General features: G+C 34.8%; 6 protein-coding genes across 7 annotated transcripts; 3 read left to right on the top strand and 3 right to left on the bottom strand.

Annotated features, from left to right (window-relative positions):
- Positions 1 to 30: 30 nt before the first annotated feature.
- On the bottom strand, positions 31 to 4,420 carry LOC103568473 (ubiquitin carboxyl-terminal hydrolase 20). Its single transcript, XM_008545360.2, has 3 exons — positions 3,451 to 4,420; positions 1,388 to 3,381; positions 31 to 1,304 (listed from the first exon to the last, which is right to left on the bottom strand). Exons 1-3 carry the CDS (start codon positions 3,867 to 3,869, stop codon positions 1,000 to 1,002), a joined length of 2,718 nt encoding a protein of 905 aa, XP_008543582.1. The 5' UTR covers positions 3,870 to 4,420; the 3' UTR covers positions 31 to 999.
- A 249-nt stretch (positions 4,421 to 4,669) lies between these two features.
- Positions 4,670 to 6,704, top strand: LOC103568481 (eukaryotic translation initiation factor 2 subunit 1). The gene is made up of 4 exons (XM_008545369.2): positions 4,670 to 5,069; positions 5,185 to 5,416; positions 5,486 to 5,834; positions 6,322 to 6,704. The coding sequence occupies exons 1-4, from the start codon at positions 4,832 to 4,834 to the stop codon at positions 6,511 to 6,513; spliced, it is 1,011 nt and encodes a 336-aa protein (XP_008543591.1). The 5' UTR covers positions 4,670 to 4,831; the 3' UTR covers positions 6,514 to 6,704.
- On the bottom strand, positions 6,700 to 7,633 carry LOC103568489 (40S ribosomal protein S20). Its single transcript, XM_008545380.2, has 3 exons — positions 7,525 to 7,633; positions 7,221 to 7,326; positions 6,700 to 7,011 (listed from the first exon to the last, which is right to left on the bottom strand). Exons 1-3 carry the CDS (start codon positions 7,525 to 7,527, stop codon positions 6,755 to 6,757), a joined length of 366 nt encoding a protein of 121 aa, XP_008543602.1. The 5' UTR covers positions 7,528 to 7,633; the 3' UTR covers positions 6,700 to 6,754.
- A 96-nt stretch (positions 7,634 to 7,729) lies between these two features.
- On the top strand, positions 7,730 to 14,708 carry LOC103568492 (sister chromatid cohesion protein PDS5 homolog B). 2 transcript variants are annotated; one of them, XM_053742744.1, is made up of 7 exons: positions 7,730 to 8,332; positions 8,794 to 8,944; positions 9,019 to 9,404; positions 9,642 to 9,849; positions 10,171 to 12,981; positions 13,266 to 13,316; positions 14,084 to 14,708. In XM_053742744.1, the coding sequence occupies exons 2-7, from the start codon at positions 8,864 to 8,866 to the stop codon at positions 14,135 to 14,137; spliced, it is 3,591 nt and encodes a 1,196-aa protein (XP_053598719.1). In that variant the 5' UTR covers positions 7,730 to 8,332; positions 8,794 to 8,863; the 3' UTR covers positions 14,138 to 14,708. The 2 variants fall into 2 exon arrangements, with proteins under 2 accessions (XP_053598719.1, XP_008543617.1); XM_008545395.2 differs by having other exon boundaries at positions 7,730 to 8,488; positions 14,084 to 14,707.
- An 861-nt stretch (positions 14,709 to 15,569) lies between these two features.
- On the bottom strand, positions 15,570 to 18,418 carry LOC103568508 (probable ATP-dependent RNA helicase DDX27). Its single transcript, XM_008545412.3, has 4 exons — positions 18,174 to 18,418; positions 16,062 to 18,048; positions 15,913 to 15,994; positions 15,570 to 15,821 (listed from the first exon to the last, which is right to left on the bottom strand). The coding sequence occupies exons 1-4, from the start codon at positions 18,258 to 18,260 to the stop codon at positions 15,665 to 15,667; spliced, it is 2,313 nt and encodes a 770-aa protein (XP_008543634.1). The 5' UTR covers positions 18,261 to 18,418; the 3' UTR covers positions 15,570 to 15,664.
- Positions 18,419 to 18,933: 515 nt separating this feature from the next.
- Positions 18,934 to 22,071, top strand: LOC103568518 (cyclin-dependent kinase 8). The gene is made up of 11 exons (XM_008545420.3): positions 18,934 to 19,157; positions 19,405 to 19,507; positions 19,758 to 19,868; positions 19,956 to 20,096; positions 20,177 to 20,366; positions 20,783 to 20,897; positions 20,970 to 21,068; positions 21,157 to 21,229; positions 21,315 to 21,412; positions 21,493 to 21,598; positions 21,697 to 22,071. The coding sequence occupies exons 1-11, from the start codon at positions 19,027 to 19,029 to the stop codon at positions 21,889 to 21,891; spliced, it is 1,362 nt and encodes a 453-aa protein (XP_008543642.1). The 5' UTR covers positions 18,934 to 19,026; the 3' UTR covers positions 21,892 to 22,071.
- Positions 22,072 to 22,253: the final 182 nt, after the last annotated feature.

The following is a 22,253-nucleotide window of genomic DNA, read 5'->3' as shown; positions in this document are numbered from 1 at the left end:
TAATAAAATCTGAAGATAAATTTTATCAATAGTGGTTCTTTACTTAAATTAATTTAAATGTATGGCATTTCACTTTATTTTATAAATTAATTTATTATTTAAAATCAAAAAAATAAACTTTTAAATTTTATCAGTCAAGGATTACTCCCTCAGTAAATTATTTTTAAATTTTTTCAAATAAATTTATTGCTTTGGAATCCGGCGTGTAGTTAGCCTGGTGAAATGCCTTTGTACATAGAGGTGTGACATATAAATAATTTACAAAGTGTAATTACACAAAAAAAAATAATTTCTTCATGCAAAAAATTTTTACTTCTCCTAAGAAACTTTTGAATTATGAATAAAAAACAAAAATTTCTGAGGTGAGAAAAAATTTTCTTTAGCCGCGAAAAAATTTTTTGTGACAATTTCTGGTCCTAAGAAAATTTTTTTTTTGCGCCAAGAAATTCTTTTTTTCTGTGTATTAAAAAAAAACGGTAACCCGGTAGTTAAAATTACAATAAATGGACCCAACAATTTTGTTAAATTGGCTACCAATTAATTTCCACTTAAACGTCAAGTGCTAATTTGTAATTTAAAATAAATTTATAAAATGTAAGTTTAAAATTGCACATAACAATTTACTTGGTGAAAATAATATTATTATAAAACATTAAGTAGACGCTATAATAATAATACTCGGAAGTTTACAAAAGATTAAATACACAAACGTATAGCCGGTTCTGTGGTAGGAAATTGATAAAGTTAAATGTAATAAATCTTGGATTATTTTTCTCTTAATATTATTATAATTTAATTTAATTTAGTTTAATTATTGTAGTGATAATAGTAGAAGTAATAATAATAATAATAAAATGACGGTCAACGTAATTATTTATGTAAATGTAGGGTGCCCTCAAAACGCTCGTGTACAAATAAATTGATAAACCAAGTAAATAACAAATAACAAATCAATGCAATTTAAATAAAATGCCAGAGTTTAATTGTTTAGATTTTATTTTAGGTACTAGTATCCCTTTGTGATTTAAGCGAATCACAGTCAGACGGTACACTCTCAATTGCACTGTCTTGCTGGGAAATGGCGTCGGAACTTTTAGTAACTGGCTTGGTATTGTTTGTTTTGGCTTCCGCGTTAACTTGTTTTGGACTTTGCTCTATTAAATTTGGTGCTGATGTGGAATGTAATGAAGCGTTTGACTGAACTTGAGCTGGCCTGAGACATGACAGCATTAGCTCTGGACCGCCACCGTATATATTTAAGAAACACTGCCAGACTTCCTCAGAAACTTGAGCGCAGTCAGATCCTGTAAAAAAATATTATTATTATTATTAATAATTATTACTTATTTTTAAATAAATTTGTAAGTGGTAATGGAACAAAATTTACCAGGTTTCAAATCTTTAATGCCGTTAACGTTGATAATTATTGACGAATTGTCAATGGGACCAGGAGGCTGAGTCTCTTTGCCTTTAATAAAGTTTTGCCACTGTCTCAACCAGGACATCGCCACCGCGTAAATTGCCGTTGGATTTTCAATGTTATTGTACCGTTGAAAGATGTCCATTTCATACTGCCGCCGTTTTTGTAACGTCTCGTATTTTTCTTCGCAGACTGGACACTCGTAGAGATGCGAGCAAGCTGGTCCACCACCAAAGGTATTATAGAGATACTCCCAGACAGCCTGAGGAAGCGGCATGCTCAGCCTGTTGACGAAGGGAGCTCTCACTGGATTGACACCGCCGTGAGGACACAGGAAATCTGAATTGTCGATAGGTCCAGGTTCAGAGAAAGTGTTGAAGCGATTAATCCACTGGCGGGACACAAAGAAATTCAGCTCTGGCTCCCGCGAAGAAATGTCCATCAGCTCTAGCGTTTTGTCCCGGTACTGGAACATCTCCGGCGAACGTTTCTTGTAGAACAGAACGTAGGCTTCGCAATTTTTCACTGTTTCTGGGGAGACCTGAGTTACGCACTGGTCATCAAATTCAAACCACTGATTCAAATCAGAGTTAAGAGCGTAGCAAATGTAGTGACCACCGCCAGCAGTTCCGTGGTGACAAATAACGGATATTAAATCATAGGTCGCTACCTTGGACACGCACTCCTTGTGCAAATAAGGACGCATGTCCAGATCTTCAAGTGGAAAAGACACGTAACTGGCTATTTTTGAGCTAAACATTAGCTCGTGTCGAAATCTTTTCAAGTGTATGCAGAGTACTTCAGGTAACTCAAGGACTTTGCAATATTTTATTCCATTACGGAGTTTATTGCACTTTTCACAGCTGTAGACGTTGTCGCCTTTGAGCTCGTCGGCGCTGAAGAAGGCGGAGAGACAGTCGTGAAGACTGACGACCGGCCCCCAGAACCAGGAACGCATCCACTGGACTAACCAGGATATCCAACCTGACTGATTTGTCACATAGACAACGTCTGAACATGGACCGGCTTTCTGTGGGGTAAGTGAACCCTGATGCAACATGTCAATATGATCTCTGCTTGGAATGGGCAACGACAAATCTTGAAAGGTCTCAACTCGCGTGGATACTCTGTCGCATGTCAAACACTGGACACTGCTCAGTAGTTTTCCATCAAACACGTCGCTTATTATACTCCTAGTCTTCGCTGGTTTTTTAGCCCGATGTTTAGTCGGTGAACTTTGGATAGATCTTTGAGGTTGAGAGAAAGTATCATCGCTTGCCGTTTTTTTAATATTCCGCGTCGTGAATTTATTTCTCAACTTCTCTGATTGTGAAACCCGAGAGTATCTGCGCTTCATGCCGCGCTCCCCTTCATCGCTCAGTGAACTTTGCTCACTTACACCAGAGTCGCAGGTTTCGTACTCTGCGTCCGACTGACTCGAGGCATTGCCATCTATTTCCGTTTCTTCCTCATCCGATGACTGCTCTCCCATATTTTTCAAGCTGTGAATAGCTTCCTTGTCGTCTTCAATCCGCTCTTTTAATTCTTCATGCAGCTGGTCCATGAAGCAGCGAAGAAATTCCTGGGTGTCATGCTGATGGTAACCACGGAACATCGGATTAACCGCGCGTATGCCCGACAATATGCCGTTTGGCACCACATACCCGCGAGTCTTACGGTTCCACATGTCTTTTATCAAATTCATGTAACTCAAACTGAGTCCCGGTTTTCTCTCCTTGGCAATGTAAACCACCATGTGGCTGCAGTCGAGGAAAAATTGCGTCAACGGCACCACATTTGATAAGGCTTGCAGTGCCGCGTTCATGTAACAGGTGTTTCCTATATTTTGTAGGCCGACAAGACCCCGAGGTTTGCTCGGGAAGTCCTTGCTGTCTTCAGAGTCAGTGCTCTCAGGAGTGTCCCCTGATTTTTCATGATAATATCGTTCATTACCGTAAAATCTAAAATAAAAATAAAGTTTAACAATTAGATATTTAAAAGCTAAAGCAATAAATAAAGTAGTCAGTTACCGATCAACCAAAATTCTCATATCAGCTTCAACTTTGTTATCAAAATTAGCTGGACCATCTCCAAAAAATTTATTACCACTAAATTTAACGTCCACGTGACTCGGCGATATCGGTGGTGACGGCACATGTCTAGCGAGCACCTCTCGTTTGCAAGTGTAACACCAAATTCTGTTGGTGGTGAGGTTCATGTGGGTGCAATGGGATGGATTCTTGGCGTTGTGGATCGTGTTGTGGTCCAAGTGGTTCTCCGAGCAGCCGACCCACCGACACCCGGGATACAGACACAGCCACAAATTGGGACCACCATTATCACAGTCATAGCACTTGGAAAATTTATCTTTTTGGGCAGCCACCGACTCGATCAGAGACACGTCTGAATGAGTGCACATGTGGGGACAATTTCTTGCAACCAGAGGCATCCTCGAAAAATATTACTTACGTTTTTATTACGTTTTGATTTTTAAATACCGAGACAAAGCATCAGACGTTTTTATTTACTACTTGACCATTTATTTGTAATTAAATTTATTTAGTCACTGGTTGAGTGAATCATTATCTTGTTCCCTTCCCTTATTGCTTTAATAATTAACTTTTGTTTTGTCTTGTTCTTTGTCTTTATCAATCACTTCATCAGTGGTGACTTTTTTCTAACCTGCTGTACAATTTTAATTTTAATCCACATAAATGTGTATGGATGTTGACCACGAAAACGATTGTCATTGGAGATATGCCTTCGTCAGCTGGTCCCGTCAAACAACAGAATGACCAACATAAAGAATAACTTTTAATTCGCAAATTCAAATAAATATAAATATAAATGTATATTAAAATACTTATTTTATTAATTTAACAGCTATTAGTATTTATTTAAATCGTCTTATCACTGTCATTAAAATTTTAATTTATCACTGCTTACATTATCAATCGTTATCATATCCGCGGATTATTTTTTTATGTTTTGTAATTTTATCACGTCATTTATGCAATTTAACATTCAAGATAATTGAAAAAAATTATAAATTAAGTCTAGATGGCAGCAAACTTTATTCTTTTATTACTTTTAAAATTTACCGAATTCAAATTTCCCGCGCGGAATTTAAAAGTTGCCGCAGGTAAATTACCGTTCAAATTTTGAATTTCTTGGTATGTTACTTTATTGGTAGATGTCATCAAGTGTCACAAGAATGCTGCTGGAGGATGATGAAATCATGACGTCAATTTCCAATGGCAATATTGTTGGAGTTGAAGAAAGACCGGAGCTGGAAGAGAAAAGGATAAAAAAAAACCAGACAACGTTTTAACTTAACCTTTAAAATACCGCACGCATTTAAATATTTATCTAATAATATACAGTAGATATATTATTAGATAAATAATAAAAATGCCGCTTTCATGTCGATTTTATAAACAAAAATATCCGGAAGTCGAAGATGTGGTTATGGTCAATGTCCGGAGTATCGCCGAAATGGGTGCTTATGTCCACTTGTTGGAGTATAAGAACATTGAAGGCATGATCTTGTTGTCTGAGTTGTCCAGGAGACGTATCAGATCCATCAACAAGCTCATCAGGGTAGGAAAGACTGAACCCGTTGTTGTTATTCGTGTTGATAAAGAAAAAGGTAAGTTTTTTTATTTCTATAATTAATTTATACCATAAATTCTCAGACAATTGAACATCTTCTAGAATCAATACTTAGTCTGGATCTGCATTGATAATTAAATGATTTTTTTTAGGTTATATTGATTTGAGTAAACGTCGGGTATCAACTGAAGATGTTGAAAAATGTACTGAACGTTACGCCAAAGCTAAGGCTGTAAACTCAATCTTGAGACATGTAGCAGAATTATTGCACTATGATAGTGATGAACAACTTGAAGAATTGTACCAGAAAACTGCTTGGCATTTTGAAGAAAAGTACAGGAAACAAAAAGCTTCTGCTTACGACTTTTTCAAGCAGGCTGTATTGTAAGTTACTTGTTTATTTTTAATAGAAATGAGAAAAGAATTTGAGTTGTAAGCGTGTTTTGTTTACAGGGATCCATCCATTCTCGCAGAATGCGGGCTGGACGAGAACACTAAAACGGTGCTGCTGAATAACATAAAGCGTAAGCTAACATCGCAAGCTGTTAAAATCCGCGCGGATGTTGAAGTCGCCTGTTATGGATATGAAGGAATTGATGCTGTGAAAGCAGCTTTGAAAGCTGGACTCGCGTTATCCACTGAAGAGCTTCCGATTAAGATAAATTTGATCGCACCACCTCTGTATGTCATGACGACATCGACACCCGAGAAATCTGATGGTCTCAAGGCGCTAAATGACGCTATTGAAGTCATCAAAGATAAAATAACGACTCTCGGTGGTGTATTTAATGTTCAAATGGCTGTGAGTATTTATTATCATTATTGTTTTTTAGATTATATTCCCTTGTTCTTTTTTCCTTTTAACTTCTGTGGATGTGGCCCGTCTTGTGCCTACTGAACTTCATCATTATCGGATACCCTACGCCTCATCTTATGATAGTGCAGCTACATAAGAAAACCACAGAGAAAATTCATGCCAGTACCTTGATAGCAAGATTTTCTGATCAGAAAATTGATGTCAATTAATTACGATCAAATTGTTGACAACTTTCAGCTGTTGACTGCAAGTTGTTGCCAATTCTCCTAGAAAGTTGAAGGCAACTTCCCGTCATCTGATGGAATGCCAACTTTCGCCATCAACTTGGTGACAAATTGCAGTAGGCTGTCGTTAGCTTGGCTATCAGGGTACAGACACTCTAGGGATCAATAAAATTCCCATTTTGAAACCCGTATTAAGCAGCAGCTTTTTTCAGATGTATTTGATATTAAATATAATTTTTTTATTATAGCCTAAGGTCGTTACGGCGACAGATGAAGCAGAATTGATGAGACAAATGGAACGAGCTGAAATGGAAAACGCAGAGATTGCTGGTGACGACGATGAAGAAGACGTCGAAGGCATGGGTGACTTCAGTGGCGGAGAGGAAGGAGAAGAAGGGGAGAATAATAAAGATCAAGATGATTCGCAAGATGAAGATTGAAAGCAGCCAATTTAAATAATTTGTGTAAAAGCTATTTAGATTGAATCGACACTTCCGTTTAAAATTATCAAACTTTATACAACAACAACAACAACAACAACAATAATAAAAATAATTATTGTAATTTTACTATTATTACGAGTAATTGAGTAATTTTGTAAGGAGTTTATTAATAAATCGTAATAATTAAATTGGTATTTGTTTTTATTAAACCATTGTTTTGTACAAATAAGTTTATTTATTAATCGTTGGCAATAGTGACCTCAACCTCTACACCAGGTTCGATGGAGATGCTGGTAATCTGCTTGACGATTTCAGATGGTGAGTAAAGATCAATTACTCGTTTGTGGATTCGCATTTGGAAGCGATCCCAGGTCTTGGAACCTTCTCCACAAGGTGTCTTACGGGTTGTGATTCTCAAGATCTTGGTCGGCATGCGGACTGGTCCCTTTACCTTGAGCTTCTGTTTCTTGGCACCGCTTATCAATTCAGAGCATACTAAAAACATCAAAATTTCAATTTCAATTTATTAACGATCATACAAATGAAATTTTACGAGGAAAATCACATGGTCTAGTAAATTGATCACGTGGTCTTTCAACCTGAACTTTTTTAAAGTCTAGGTACAAAAATATGTAATTTTGATCCTGACTCCTTGGAAAATTTAAATTGGACTTAGAATTTAAAATTTAAAATAAAATACTGACCTTTTTCAAGAGAACGTACGTTCCTTGATGTCAAAGTAATACGAATACGATGAACTGGTGCGACTTCCTGTCCTGGTTTCTCAGGGTTATCGGTCTTCAAGCTTGCCTGTTTAAATATAAAAAAAAAATTTTAATTATTACAAATCACAATCATAATAATAAATCAACAATTAACAATTATTTGACCAGCAACAAGCGTCAGCATCCTAACCTAGTAGCCAGTCTACTTTCCAAACTCCATTACGAATAAAAAATTAAAAAAAACAATTTAAATAATTAAATAAAATTAATTAACAATAATTACCATTTTAAATTGTTAATCCTGGTCGAGTTAATCAATTTATTATCAACAAAAACTGATCAGCGCTGAACCAGTAAACCTTCACGTACACGTGCCAACGCAAAAAGAGGCCGCCGGAAGTTAAGTCTCAGAGACCACCAAAACTACTCAGTACAACAGACGACTCTATATTCTGGTAACTTCTCCCATCCTGATACCCGCCAATAATAAATTATTTCCACCAACATCCCGAGTCCGTCACTCAGTTCAAATAAATCTTAAAAAAATTTAAAATAAATAAATCATGAGTTAAAAAATTCAAAAATTAATTTTAAAAATAAATTGTCATCACTATATAGTCAGTGTCTTGACTTGCAGCAAAAAATTGACATCGTCTATGTGGCAATTGTTTATTTATTTGAACAATCAGCAATTGGATAAATAAATAAAAACACCCGCAAATAATTCCTGGTTTTATTTACTGACATTTGAAAATTTGAATTAAGTGAAAGTGAAATGTAATAAAATTCAAAGTTTAAAATATATTTTTATATAGATTATTTTAATATAAAAATTCGCGGCAATTGTCTTGGTACTAGTTGGTAAAAATGATGCACTGCCAACTTCAAGGTGTAGAGTAACCACAGGTTCGCGTCGTTCAATTCACGGTTAACCGTTCGTTCATCATCATAATCATAAACTAAAACTATTTAATGGTTTTTATAAAATAATATATTGTAATCCGCGGATATTTAACGTAACAATAAAATGTTTAAATTATTTGAAACACGGTCATCATTACCGCCAAGCCGTATTGTTTATATATAAATGGGTAATTATTGTTATTAGTAAGTGATTTAAGTGATAAAATAAAAGTAAAAAAATAATTCGTCTTGTATACGATACGACAGATTATATATTTGCTTTATATTGATACATTTTTTTCAACAATAATCATAGGCCGTGCGGTGTCTATGCATAATTTAAGGTACTGATATTATTGGAGTATTATTTTTAAAATATTTATTTACGTATTTATATTGTTTTTAATTACTTTTATTTATTTATATCAATATCAAGTCAAACTATTAATTTGTTTACGTTATAAGTTTGTATACGTGTGCGTACAAGGACATAACCTTAAAGTTTTACCTGACCAATGCTTTATTATTTTTTGTTTATCGTTACTATTATTTTTGAATCCACCTGTCAAAATTTATCACTCACTTTATTTCATAAAATTTATTTAAATTTAAATAATAATTTATTTACTCGACGATATTTTTTTTTCAGAATTTGGACGGTGTTCTAAATCTGTTAGTGGTCTTGATTAGATAAAAGAAAACAAATAAAAGCAGCGACAATGTCAGAGATTGTTTATCCATCGGCTTGCAGGCCAGTTACGGAAGATTTGGGTGCTGATGAATTGATCAGACGGCTGAAGGTATTGATAATTTTTTTTTGCTGGTAAATGATAATTGGCTGGTGATTGATAACTGGCTGGTAAACTTGTTTTAGACACTTGCTCACACGCTGCAAGCGATGGGTCAAGACGAGGGCGCGTACCAACAATACATCCCCCTGGCACTTCACTTGGCTGAGGATTATTTTCTCCAGCACCCGAGCAAAGACGTCCAGCTGTTGATCGCATGCTGCATAGCTGATGTCTTGCGGGTCTACGCGCCAGAAGCGCCTTACAAAGATGCAGAACAAGTAAAAGGAATTTTTCTGTTCCTCATTAAACAGCTGGCCGGTCTTAAGGATCCCAAAGACCCAGCTTTCAAAAGATACTTTTATTTGCTTGAAAATTTGGCGTACGTTAAGTCATTCAACATGTGCTTTGAGTTGGAAGACTGCCAGGAAATATTTTGTACACTTTTCTCACTTATGTTTAGAATAGTCAAGTGAGTACTTTACTTTTGATTAAGGCCATTCTCGGACAATGTCCCCCTTTTTTTTCTAATTTCAATGGCTATTGTCATAAGCGTATTTAAATTTTATGCAAGTAATCATGAAAAATCAGGATGAAAGACAGTTCAGACTGCGGGCGATGTCAGCCAACTTCATCCTGGTCTGAAATTGTTTCGTTTCATCCCTTGTCACACAATATTATAATTTCATTTATATATTTTATATTTTAGTGACGAGCACTCTGGCAAAGTAAAAAGTTTCATGTTAGAAGTTTTGTGTCCACTGATCACCGAATCTGATACTGTTAGTAATGAACTTTTGGATATTATTCTAATGAATATTGTCGAGCCTAATAAAACACAGAAGAAAAATGCTTATTGTCTTGCTAAAGAGCTGATTATCAAATGTAGTGAAACATTAGAACCATATATACAAGCAGTAAGTTGTCAATTTTATTAACATTTTGCAATCAAGTTCCAGGTCGTCTTATATAAAAAAAAAAAATCCCAAGCATAAGAAACCATGTGATAAATTTAATATATATATATATATATATATATATATATTTATCAGCATAAATCTCTATCTAACTGATTTAAAAATAGTGTCAATGACTTGTATTATCAATTTCGGTATCACTTGAAAATATCCGCGGTCTCTGCTTGTAAAATAAATTTTTTTTTTTATATTTTTTCACCTGGAACTGATAAAATTACATGAATAAATATCACAATTTATTTTATAAATTAAAAATTACAGTTTTTCAATCACGTACTAATACTTGGCAAAGAAGAGAAAGAATTACAGATATGTAAAAAAGTATACGATTTAATATATGAGTTGAATCATATCTGTCCATCTGTACTGATCTCAGTTCTTCCACAACTGGAGTGTAAATTAAAATCATCATCTGAAACTGAACGTCTCAATGCGGTGGCACTTTTGGCGCGAATGTTTTCTGAAAAAGGTTCACAATTGGCATCACAGCACACATCACTGTGGCGTGCGTTTTTGGGTAGATTTAATGACATAAGTGTAGCTATTAGAACAAAGTGTGTTCAGTATTCAATGCACTTTTTGCTAAATCATCCGGAGTTGCGTAAAGACATCACGGAAACTCTGAAGCTGCGTCAGCATGACGCGGACGAGAATGTCAGATACGAAGTAGTAATGGCTATCGTGTCAACAGCAAGACGGGACTTTGAAGTAGTTTCCGACAGCGAGGATCTTTTGGAGTTCGTCAAAGAAAGAACTCTTGATAAAAAGTTCAAGATCAGGAAAGAAGCCATGTCCGGGTTGGCGTTAATTTACAAGAAACATTTAAACGACGCAGATGTTCCCCAGGCTACCAAGAAAGCTGTCACCTGGATCAAAGATAAAATTTTGCACGGCTACTACATGACCGGTATGGAAGACAGATTATTAGTTGAGAGACTTTTGAACACTTGCCTTGTACCTTATCAGCTGCCTGCTGAGGAGAGAATGAAGAAGCTGTACCATCTACTCGGTACCATTGACGATCATGCATCGAAGGCTTTCGTTGAGTTGCAGAAGCACCAACTGGCTGTGCGCAGAGCCGTCGCCGAGTGGCTTGAAATAGTTAAGAAAACGGAGGCAAACTCTGAGCTGATGAGTAAAATTCTACAGATATCGCGTTTTCTCCCGGATCCGATGAAAGCCATGGAATTTTTACAGAAGTTCAGCGCACATATGAAGAAAGATCCCTCACTTTTACAAGGCATGGAGACCATAGTCCGGCCAAATGTCTCCTGCAAAGAGTGCACAGAGACAATAACAACAGTACTGAAGAAATTAGGACAGCCGGTGATGACGAATCTGTATTACAATACAATTAAAATGTTACTTGAACGTGTAAGCTCGGTTACTATCGACGAGGAAGCTATCAGAATACTAATTGGCTATGTCGAGGACTGTTTGAAAGGCGGTAACACCATTGAAGAGATTGGTTTGAATCCAAATAACGCTGGTGAAAAAGGTCTGAGACTTCTTGTGATTTTGTCTTTCGTATTCGGGCCTCATTTTCTGCACAACGACATCTTGAAGCAGCTGATCCACTTGCTCGAGCTGGAAGACGAAATGGTTGGAGCTCTGGTGCTGTCAATATTTACTTTCCTGGGCAAGTACCGGCCGCTGTATGAAGTAGCGCCGGATATTATGAACATAATGGTACCAATGTGCAAAAATTTTGCTCTCACTGGCACACCAAAGCAAGCTAAGCAAGCGATACGCTGTCTCTTCGTCAACATGACAAACATACACGACACAATATTCCCTGAAATAATTGAGAGAATTAAGACAACTCTTATACCAACATCTGAGCACTACAGAACGTCAATAGTAACCCTGGGTCATATTGCTTACAATTTACCAGACAAATATCATGTACAAATAAAAAATATGGTCTCTAGAAAAATAGTTAAAGAGTTGTTGGTTAAGGAAAACAGCGAGTCGACAGCAAATTCAATTGAGGGTGACTGGTGTCCCGAAGATCAGCTGCCAGAAGAGACTCGGTGTCGATTAGAGGGATTGAAATGCATGGCGCGTTGGTTGTTGGGACTCAAGACCGACAATCTGTCAGCTCAAAAAACATTTAGAATGTTGAATGCGTTTGTCGTAAATAAAGGCGACTTGCTTCAGCAGGGACGTCTCAGTCGAGCGGAAATGAGCTGGCTGAGACTGCAGGCCGGTTGTTCAATGCTTAAAATATGCGAACAAAAGGGCGTAGGTGATCAGTTTACAGCCGAACAGTTTTATAATTTATCACAACTGATGACTGATGATGTGAAAGAAGTAAGAGAAGCGTTTAGCGTCAAACTACACCGCGGTCTCGGCACGGGCATTCCCAACAAATGTTTACCCCTCGACTTCATGGGCTACTATGCACTTGCTGGCAAAGAACAGGACAAGAAGTTGAAGTATCTGCTCAAGACACACATGCAGACGGATATAAACCGGAGGAGAGATTATGTTAAAGCCTTGTCTGTAGGAACTGGCGAGCGAGCTATGGGACAGTTGCCTCACATTCTGCCGGACTACATGCTGGTGTTTGCTGTCCCAGTGTTAGCCCATGACCCGGAGTTTACTGACCACCTGGACGCTAGCCAGTTGAAGACAATCCAGTCGTGTCTTTGGTTCATTCTTGAGCCTCTTATTACAAAAAACGAGTACTACTGTTATGGATTCTACAAAAATCTTATTGAGCGGATGAAGACACACAAAGATGCGCTGAGGCCTGATGATCACAACATGAATTGCAAGTTGTGGGCAGTATGTGATCTTGCTATGAATGTTATTTATACTAAAACGACGAATTTCGATATGAAAGAATTCCCAAGCGAATCCCGTATCCCAACGATGTACTTCAAACGCTCGGATGACTTATTGTCTAATGTAACTATGAGCTACTTGCCTACGGAGATGCAAGTCAACATGACAAGTCCCAAGGGTAAAAATACACTTCTTAATCTCGTTAATGACAAACCCGGCAGAAGAGCGAAGGCTAAACAGCAAAAAGAAATTGGAATTGGACCTAATGAAACTGATGCCCGAGTAAGTATTTAATTATTTTTATTTTTCTTAGCTAGAGTTAATTAATTGATGAAAAATTTGATTGCAACAAATTTAAATCACGAGTTTATTTAAATGTGAGCTTGAAAATTTTTTAAATTATAACGGAATTAATTTTCAAGCTGCATATCGGAGAAATGGAATGTATTGATGCACAGGTAAAGGCTATTGTTTACTAAAACCGATTTACTTTGTTATTTATTGTGGATTGCTGATAAACTTCATTGATTGTTTTAAAAAATATTGATTGTTTATTTATTTTTTAGCCTGCGGAAGCGTCAGAAACTAGAATTCAATTGCCTGGTATGGAAGAAGAGGTAGGTTTCATTTATTTTTAGTCTTCAGTTTCTTTTTGATCATAAATCAATCACGATAAATAATTGGGGACCGATTTTATTTCACCATACCAGCAATGAAAGTTTGAATTCCTGCTCTGTTTAGAGGAAAGAAAGTCGCTATTTTCTCTTATGGAAAAACAGATTATAAAAAGCGCATGTAATTAGCAGCAATTTTTCCACAAACACGCAAAAATTTAAACTTTCGAGTGTAGATCTGGTAAAAAATCGTATACTCACCACAGAGAAAGTTAGAATGTTCCAATCTGGGTGTTTGCCACTCGGGTTAGAATGGCCTACTTCCCTCCCTAGTTGTGTAATCTACTATATAATGCCAGCATCGAAGCTTGAAGTTTCAGTGTCTCTACAGTCAGTGGAAACGAACTAATTTCAGTAAAATGACTTAGCAAATGCGTCAATTGTGAATGCTTTCAGTCAGTGGACAAATTTACATTTCATTCCCTGGGAAGTTTCTGTCCGCTAACTAAGGACATTTGTCTTAATTATAAATTGCAAATGACAATTTACGCATACGTCAATAGTTGTTTTTAAACTTGTTTCTGACTGACTGCTGATACTGAAACTTTAAGTTCTAGTGCAGGTAATCATGTAAATTATTGTGTGTAAGGATAAAACATAATTTTAGACTGGGAATGTCAGCCAACTTTACCCTGGTCTGAAATCATTTTATTTCATCCCTTGTCACACAATATACGATTTAGTAAAATACTTTTTTTTTTTTATTACAGATTGATGAACCACCAGCGAAAAGAGCAAGAGAATCAGATAAAATAAGTAAATAATTGTATGAAATGTTGAGTGAAGAAAAAAAAATTGAATTGAAATGGGGATTAATTGCTGCGATAATAAATCGCAAACCTAAAGAAAAAAACTAAGCACTATATTAGAAAACAGAATATTTTGGTTATGTACAACAATTAATATACCTAAGTCGTTCGCGTATTCTTAGATTATAAGCTGTTGAGGATACATTCAATCTTGATCAATTTATAATAACAATTATTTTTATTATGACTTGTACTTTTTTTTTTTGTTTATATTAAACTTTGATCATAAGATTGGCATTAGCGCTGGCTAGTTTAATGAGTGATTGCGATTATGGTTTCATTGAGTAAATATTTAAAATAAAAACACAAAATTTAAACTACTGTCGCTATCGCTTCTTAAAAAAGTAACATTTTCATTCATAAATAAAAAGAAATAGAAAAAAAAAAGATAAATAAGTATGTAGATTTAAATGTACCCTTGATTTTATACTGTCTTTATTATATCAATGTTAAGAAACCAGTTTTTATTTTTATTTGAAAATTAAGAGGAAAATTATTTCATCACAATGTTCTCTGTCATCATTATAATTATTATTAAAAAACAAATATAGATATATATATATAAATATAAATGTCAAATTAATATTTATCTTGATGATAAATGATAAATTTATTTAATTGTTTGTTTTTAATTTTATTGGTAATTTCTAAATTATATTTTTTTTTACCGCGAGTGTTTTCTTGTGTTACTCTCTTTAATAGAAAAAAAAGAAAAATATATAAGTAATTTCATTTATTATACGTTAAATATTATTAATTGGAAATTAATCGATCACTTGTAAAAAAAAGTTGACCAAATTGCATTCATTTGAAATTTTTAATTTTTTTATTAAAAAAAAATTTTAAAAAAAACGTCATACTAAATAAGAAATAGGTATCATATATATATAAATATTAATATGTAATGAATTAATGAGAGAATTTGACAAATGTGTGAATGAATTTGACGATTGATTTAAGTCGCGTAAAATAATAATAATAATTAATTAATTAATGACAACTAAAATTATAAAACAAAAAAAATTAATTGATATATTTTTCACAGAAATTGCAGCGCAATTCTACTCAAACTTGTTCATAAAAAATTTTTTAGTAAGACTAAGTAAATAACTAGAAATATTAATAATAGTCATTAACAATTAAAGTACTGAAAATGAAAGTACTCAATAACAATAGTTTGTAAAATCATTTTCTAACTAAATATTAATTAATTATTAAAGTAAAGAGGAAAATAAATAGCGCGTAATTGAATTGCATTGCAATTTCTGTGATTAATTAATTATTTATCGGACTTGCAAGCTGATGAATTCCGAGGACTCGTGACGAATTGTATTGGTTATATAATAAGAGGAAGAAAAATAAAAAAATTGATTGAACAATGAACGAGTATAGTAGAAAAAATATTCAATTATGAATATAATGACATTATATTGATCTTGATAATTAAACTTTAATTTACATTTAATTAGTTTATTTTTTATTCTATCGTTTCTTCGATTTCTGTGCTCCATTTCTTCCAGGTCCTTTTTTAAATGGTTTTTTTCCCGCCATTGATTTTTTTCCTGACATCGGTTTCTTTCCAGGAGCGCCTGACTTTCCTCGGACTTTACCAGACGTTTCTCTCTGAACTTTATTCGCACTGTAAATTAAATAATTTTATTTATTAATTAATTGTCATACTTAATAATAAGAATAATAAATTTTTTGTTTTATTGATGATGTGAACTCACTCATAACGCAAACGTTTGACGCCTTTTTTACTTGTATCCGTAAGATCATTAGTGAATGATGACTTGGATCGTTTCTTGGGACCTAAAAAAAATTACAATCACTTAGAAAAGTTTAAAAAATAATTAATAAATTTAAAAAAGACAATTACCATTTTTGTCAGTAGTTCTTCTATCGCCGTCATCGATGACAGTACGAATTTTCTTCATCTTGCCCTTCCTTTTAACGAGACGGGCTTGATAAGCAGCAACTTTTTCCAATTCCTTCAGAGCTCTGGCTTCTGCTGGATCCAACTCTGGTTCCTTCTTCTTTTTCTTTAATTTGTTATTAGCAACCAAATTACTGGGCCCGTCATTTTTTTCTTTTTTGCTTTTTATTTTTTCCGTCAACTTCAGTTTATCTTTCTCGAGTTTTCTTTCCTTAGAAGTCTGGAACCAGTTTCTACGAGGACCTTCCTCTTCTTGGAGCAATTTCTCAGCTCTGTTGGTCTGATTCTCTATTTTCGCAATTTCCTTCTCCATTTTTTGTTCCTGGAGTATTTTTTCCACATCCGGCTCCAGCGATTCAAGTTTCTTGTTGTACTTTTCAATTATATCGGGAGCAATTATACGATTCTTTACTGGATTTTTAGCATTCTTTATAATTTTTTTAACTAACACGCGTTCTTCCTCTCCAGCAAGTGATACAGAGACACCAACTCGTCCTGCTCGAGCGGTACGACCTACCCGATGAATGTAATGCTCCAGCGTAGCTGGCATGACAAAGTTGATGACAGTTTTAATCCCACTGATATCCAGACCTCTCGCCGCGACATCAGTCGCCACCAAGACGTCAACCTCAGCGTCTTTAAATTTCCTTAAATTCTCCAAACGCTGGGGCTGCGAAATGTTCCCGTGCAACTCTCCCACCTGGATGCCCAGCAACCCCAAGACAATATGAAGCCTGTGAGCCTGTTTCTTCGTCTGCACGAAGACAATCGTGTGGTCCCTGAACGTCCTGCAGATCAGAGCAGCAAGAATAGCTTCCCGATCTTTTTCACGACCGGCCCTGATTCTTATGAACTCTTGTCTTAGATTGAAAGCAACGTCAATGTTGCTGTCGACAAATATCTTAACTGGTCTGTCCAAAGAAACAGCAGCCAGATCTTTTACTTTTTCCGTCATCGTAGCAGAAAACAGCATCGTTTGCCGACTCCTCGAGCATTCCTTGACAATGCACCCCAACTGGGTCTCGAAATCTTCATTGAACATCCGGTCGGCCTCGTCAATAATCAATACTTCGATGCTATTCAACGTAAAATTGGGAGTATTTTGAATATGATCGATTAAACGACCTGGTGACGCTATAATTATATCAGGGTTTCTACGCAAAGCGGCTTCCTGGGCCTTGATATCAAGACCACCAACCGCCAATCCAGCATCTATGTTGGTAAACTGGCTCAGTTGTTTCGTTACTTGGTACACTTGGACACCCAGCTCTCGAGTAGGCACCAAAACCACTACTCTAGTGATCGCCGGACCATCCACGGGTTTGTAGAGTAGTCGTTCCAGCGTAGGGAGCATGTACGCTGCTGTCTTACCAGTTCCAGTCGCGGCGCACCCGCAAATATCGCGGCCCATCAACGCAACAGGAATCGTCGCTGCTTGGATTGGTGTTGGCTGAACATAATTCATCGTAGTGATGGCTTTTAGTAGCGGCCTCGACAGGTTCATTTGATAAAATGTCGCGGAGTTGTCCGCTGTTGCCGTTTCCTCGAAATCCATGATGTCCGCTTTGTCATTCTTCTTTTTGCCTTTCCGCTCCTTAGTCTTGAAGGTGTCCTTCTTCATCTCGTCGTCCGACAGATAGATACCTCCATCTCCATTTTCATCATTATCATTATCAGTATTATGATGACCATCAGCATCCTCATCATCATCATCATCATCATCAACTTTAATCGGATGTTCTTCAACATTCTGCTCACGGCGAACGCGTTTTATCTTATCATCAAGCTTGAATTTAGCTTTGCGCTTAATATATTTATTCAAATCATTCCAAGTGTCTTTATTGTACTCAGAAGCGTCACTTACAAATGTGAATTTAGTATCAAAATCCTTTTTTTTCTCATCTACTGATTTTTCTTTGTGAGGCTGGACCTATTTTAATTAAATAAAAATTATTATCAATCATTAATTATGATACTGAAGTATGAGTTTAAATTTATACTATTTGGAGTATCGTTATTAATAAATTATTATAAATAATGAAAAAAATTACTCACATCGTCATCACCAAATTCTGAATTATCAGAAAAATTTTCTACTTCCTCATCATCGTCTATTGTTTTTATTAAATCGTACTTACTCATAATTAATTAATTACTTAATTATTAAACTTTCATAATTAAAAAAATAAATTTATAGGTTATTTTAAAAACACACGTGCCCACGTGTGATGGTAATTATTAGTGGGGGTGACTACTAAACTCAGCGCGCTTATTTTAAATCTGAAAAAATTTATTCAAAAAAATATTAAATTAAATTTAAATTTAAAATATATTTATTGCCTTTAATTGATAACTGAATTTTTTTATTACACAGTACGGAAGTAATTTATACTTACTTAATTACTAATTTATTAGTTGCGATACTGACTATGGTATTTTTAAATTTATCAGCTGGACGAAAGTGGCGCCATTGTAAATTACTTTTGAATTTTAACTTTCAAAAGACTGGAGATGGCAGCACAGTTTCGCGCGCTAATTCAAAATCATTACTCCCGTGACTTTTTTAAAATTTTTGTAATTCTCAGAACCTTCACTTGGAATAAAATTAAAAAATTTTTTATTGTGAATAAATTATTAAATTTTCTCACTAATTAAGTACACAGGTGTGATTTATAATTACTAATTAACTAATTTATCAAAATATCAGAATTTATTTGTACTCTTGACAGCTGGCACTTTTTTTGAACCATCTGCTGATAATAATGGACACGTCTGAAGAATTAAATAAAAAATAAAGAGAGCGCTGATGCTGGATTAGTTTATTGTGTCAATTGTATTTCAATGAAAAACAATACTACAAAAAATAGTTGATGACTTCAATAAAAATAGTGTTTAGATAACGTAAAATATGATGGATTACGAATTCAAATTAAAAACACAGAAAGACAGGACCAAGGTCGAGGATTTATTTGAATTCGAAGGGTGTAAAGTCGGCAGAGGTACTTATGGACACGTCTACAAGGCTCGCCGAAAAGAAGGGTTAGCTTTTGTTATTTTAATTTATTTATTGTCTGTCAATTATCATAACTTACACACTCTGTCCAATTTAAATTATTGTTCTTTATTTTTTTTATTTTGCAATAAAATTATAACTCTTACTTCCGGCTGATCGGAGTTTTTGTAATTAAATTAAAATTGCCGAACTGACAAGCTTCTAGTGTCATTTGCAATTTCTATGAGTATTTCAGATCATAATTTAATTATTTATTTTTTTTTATTTAATCAGAGTGTCTGACAGCGAGTTCAAGTCCAGGCCAGACACCAAAGACTTTGGTCTCAAACAAATCGAAGGAACTGGACTGTCAATGTCCGCTTGTAGAGAAATCGCTGTAAGTATTTCATTTGTAATTTATAGTGGTCAATATGATGTTGAAAGTAATTGACATCCAACAATTTTTGTAGTTTTGATTACCAAGTTAATTGTCATCATAAAATTTTTTAAATTATTGACAGATATGTTCTAAATTTTTGCCTGTCAGTATTTACTTCGTTCATTGAAAATAAATAAATTTTTTTAATGACTGCTACACTTAGCATCATTATTAAATTACAACAAAAAATAATTTATTATAATTTTAGTTACTCAGGGAATTGAAGCATATTAATGTCATTACGCTTATTAGGGTATTTCTTTCTCACAACGACAGAAAAGTGTCATTACTTTTCGATTTTGCGGAGCATGATCTATGGGTAATTATCTATTACTTACTTGCAGTTAACTTAGTTTGCTAACAAATATATATAAACATACAGTAATTGTTATTTATTTATTGACAGCATATTATTAAATTTCATAGAGCTGCTAAAGCTAACAAAAAACCAGTGATGGTGCCAAAAGGAATGGTCAAGTCGTTGTTGTACCAAATTCTCAATGGTATTCATTATTTACATTCCAATTGGGTTCTTCACAGAGACTTGGTAACTTAATTTAATAAAGTACTTAATTATCAGTTACAACTGGCGGTAATTAATTAATTAATCGATGGTTCTGTCGGCAGAAACCAGCAAATATTTTGGTTATGGGAGAAGGAAACGAAAGAGGCAGAGTTAAAATAGCGGATATGGGTTTCGCGCGTTTGTTCAATGCTCCTTTGAAACCTCTGGCTGATCTTGATCCAGTTGTTGTTACATTCTGGTACAGAGCACCTGAATTATTACTAGGAGCGAGGCATTATACAAAAGCTATCGGTAAATATATTAGAATGTAGAGAAAAAATTTGAAAAACTGTTGACTCTGTAAGCCAACTTCAAAACTTCCCGCTGTTTTTGAGCTTAAAGAGTAAATTTTTGAGTTCTTTAAGTTCAAAAAATAGTTATTTTGTTGTTAAACCTAAAAAAAATAGAATTTTTCGTATCTCGATTTTTGTAAATCGGATCAAAACCAATAACTTCCTTTTTTTTTAAACAAGAGTCTCCATAGCAACCGTTGCCATGATAAGTTTCCGTAGCAACCGTTACCATGTCGACTATAAGTGGTGATATAACACCAATTTTTTTAGAATAAATTTTGAAAATTAAAAATTTTTACAGCCGGAAGTTAAAAATTTTACCAGGAATTAGGAATTTATTAATAATTACTAATATAATTAATTAATTAATTATAGATATATGGGCTATTGGTTGTATATTTGCTGAGTTATTAACTTCCGAGCCAATATTTCATTGTAGACAAGAAGACATTAAAACTAGTAATCCTTACCATCATGATCAGTTGGATCGGTAGGTTAAATTATTTCATTTTTTTTGTCCATTAATTTCTACAAATAATTATATTATACATCTTCTGTTTAGTATTTTTAATGTGATGGGATTCCCACTAGAAAAGGATTGGGAGGACATAAAGAAAATGCCCGAGCATCCTACATTACTGAAAGACTTCAAGCGATCCAAGTAAGAGATTTACTTAAAAGTCGGTAAAAAAATAACAAAGTTTAAATAAATAAATAATAAATAATGAGGTATTTATTTGTACTTACAGTTATGCCAATTGTTCACTTACCAAGTATATGGATCGGCATAAAATAAAACCAGATAGCAAAGCGTTCAATTTGGTAAAGATAAATAAAATAAATGACTTACATAAACTATGTAATTATTTTTAATGACACATTAGTTTTTTTTTATAACAAAATACAGTTACAAAAATTGCTGATGATGGATCCTAATAAACGGATAACATCTGAGCATTCGATGCAAGACGCCTACTTTCAAGAAGAGCCACTGCCAACTCAAGAGTATGATTGATTTTAATAACAAAGATAAATTTAAACTTTTGCTTTGTAATTTATTTTTTAATTTTAATATTTTTTCTCAGTATTTTCGCTGGATGTCCGATCCCGTATCCTAAAAGAGAATTCTTGACGGACGACGATACCGATGAAAAGACTGAAAACAAAGCTCGTCAGAACCAGCAGCAAACGGTAAACTTACAAAGCCAACGTTATCATTACAATAATAACTAAAAATAAAAATATCCTGAGAATATAAATGAAGTAAAACGTAAAACCATTTATTATAGCAACCGAATCAACCGCAGCAAGGGAATAACGAGCATAATCACGGACAAAATCCAAAACGAGCGAGGCTGGGCACTCACGGCGCTCCCGAGTTCCACCAGCATCAAAGTCATGCAATGACTCACCAGCAGCCACCTGGAATGGTCTACTCTACGGCCCAACCAACTCAGCCCGCAAACTTTCATCAGCGCTACTAGTCGACCACCGCCACCGCCAGTCCCTAGCCCGGTCGTGCTGATAATTTTTTCATAATTAAATTTTATTATCAGGAACATTGAACGTCAGCAGTGTCAACTGCAAACATCATATAGAATTGTATATTCCCAACAGATTTATGACAATGCAATGCTATTTATATTATAAATACAAATGAATTTATTTAATTTTTTTCTCTACTCTTATTTTGTTCGTTCACGGAAGAGAAAATGCTTGTCAGCGGTTCTGTTTAATTCATCTCGCATACTCAGCTCGTTAACGTCACCGGTTATCGAGAAGCCATTTCTCCTGCTGGTGACTTGAAACTACCAGCTGGTCATCATCGTCAGTACATATCTGTTAG

The sequence above is a fragment of the Microplitis demolitor genome, chromosome 1 (assembly GCF_026212275.2).
Source record: "Microplitis demolitor isolate Queensland-Clemson2020A chromosome 1, iyMicDemo2.1a, whole genome shotgun sequence".
In the NCBI taxonomy this organism is placed as follows: Eukaryota; Metazoa; Arthropoda; class Insecta; order Hymenoptera; family Braconidae; genus Microplitis; species Microplitis demolitor.
The sequence above is the reverse complement of the archived record's forward strand: the minus strand, read 5'-3'. Positions and strand labels throughout refer to the sequence as shown.

Bases quoted from the DNA above. Each gene is read 5' to 3' on its own strand.
- LOC103568481 (XM_008545369.2), top strand. From the start codon at position 4,832: ATGCCGCTTTCATGTCGATTTTATAAACAAAAATATCCGGAAGTCGAA. The intron at 5,417-5,485 runs GTAAGTTACTTG...TTTTGTTTACAG, and splicing joins TTTTTCAAGCAGGCTGTATT to GGATCCATCCATTCTCGCAG. The intron at 5,835-6,321 runs GTGAGTATTTAT...TTTTTATTATAG, and splicing joins TATTTAATGTTCAAATGGCT to CCTAAGGTCGTTACGGCGAC.
- LOC103568492 (XM_053742744.1), top strand. From the start codon at position 8,864: ATGTCAGAGATTGTTTATCCATCGGCTTGCAGGCCAGTTACGGAAGAT. The intron at 9,405-9,641 runs GTGAGTACTTTA...TTTATATTTTAG, and splicing joins CTTATGTTTAGAATAGTCAA to TGACGAGCACTCTGGCAAAG. The intron at 13,317-14,083 runs GTAGGTTTCATT...TTTTTATTACAG, and splicing joins TGCCTGGTATGGAAGAAGAG to ATTGATGAACCACCAGCGAA.
- LOC103568473 (XM_008545360.2), bottom strand. From the start codon at position 3,869: ATGCCTCTGGTTGCAAGAAATTGTCCCCACATGTGCACTCATTCAGAC. The intron at 3,382-3,450 runs GTAACTGACTAC...TTTTTATTTTAG, and splicing joins ATGAGAATTTTGGTTGATCG to ATTTTACGGTAATGAACGAT. The intron at 1,305-1,387 runs GTAAATTTTGTT...ATTTTTTTACAG, and splicing joins CATTAAAGATTTGAAACCTG to GATCTGACTGCGCTCAAGTT.
- LOC103568489 (XM_008545380.2), bottom strand. The intron at 7,012-7,220 runs GTCAGTATTTTA...TGATGTTTTTAG, and splicing joins CGTACGTTCTCTTGAAAAAG to TATGCTCTGAATTGATAAGC.
- LOC103568508 (XM_008545412.3), bottom strand. From the start codon at position 18,260: ATGAGTAAGTACGATTTAATAAAAACAATAGACGATGATGAGGAAGTA. The intron at 15,995-16,061 runs GTAATTGTCTTT...AATTTTTTTTAG, and splicing joins AAGAACTACTGACAAAAATG to GTCCCAAGAAACGATCCAAG. The intron at 15,822-15,912 runs GTGAGTTCACAT...TTTAATTTACAG, and splicing joins GTCAAACGTTTGCGTTATGA to TGCGAATAAAGTTCAGAGAG.
- LOC103568518 (XM_008545420.3), top strand. From the start codon at position 19,027: ATGATGGATTACGAATTCAAATTAAAAACACAGAAAGACAGGACCAAG. The intron at 20,097-20,176 runs GTAACTTAATTT...TTCTGTCGGCAG, and splicing joins GGGTTCTTCACAGAGACTTG to AAACCAGCAAATATTTTGGT. The intron at 21,069-21,156 runs GTAAGAGATTTA...TTGTACTTACAG, and splicing joins AAAGACTTCAAGCGATCCAA to TTATGCCAATTGTTCACTTA.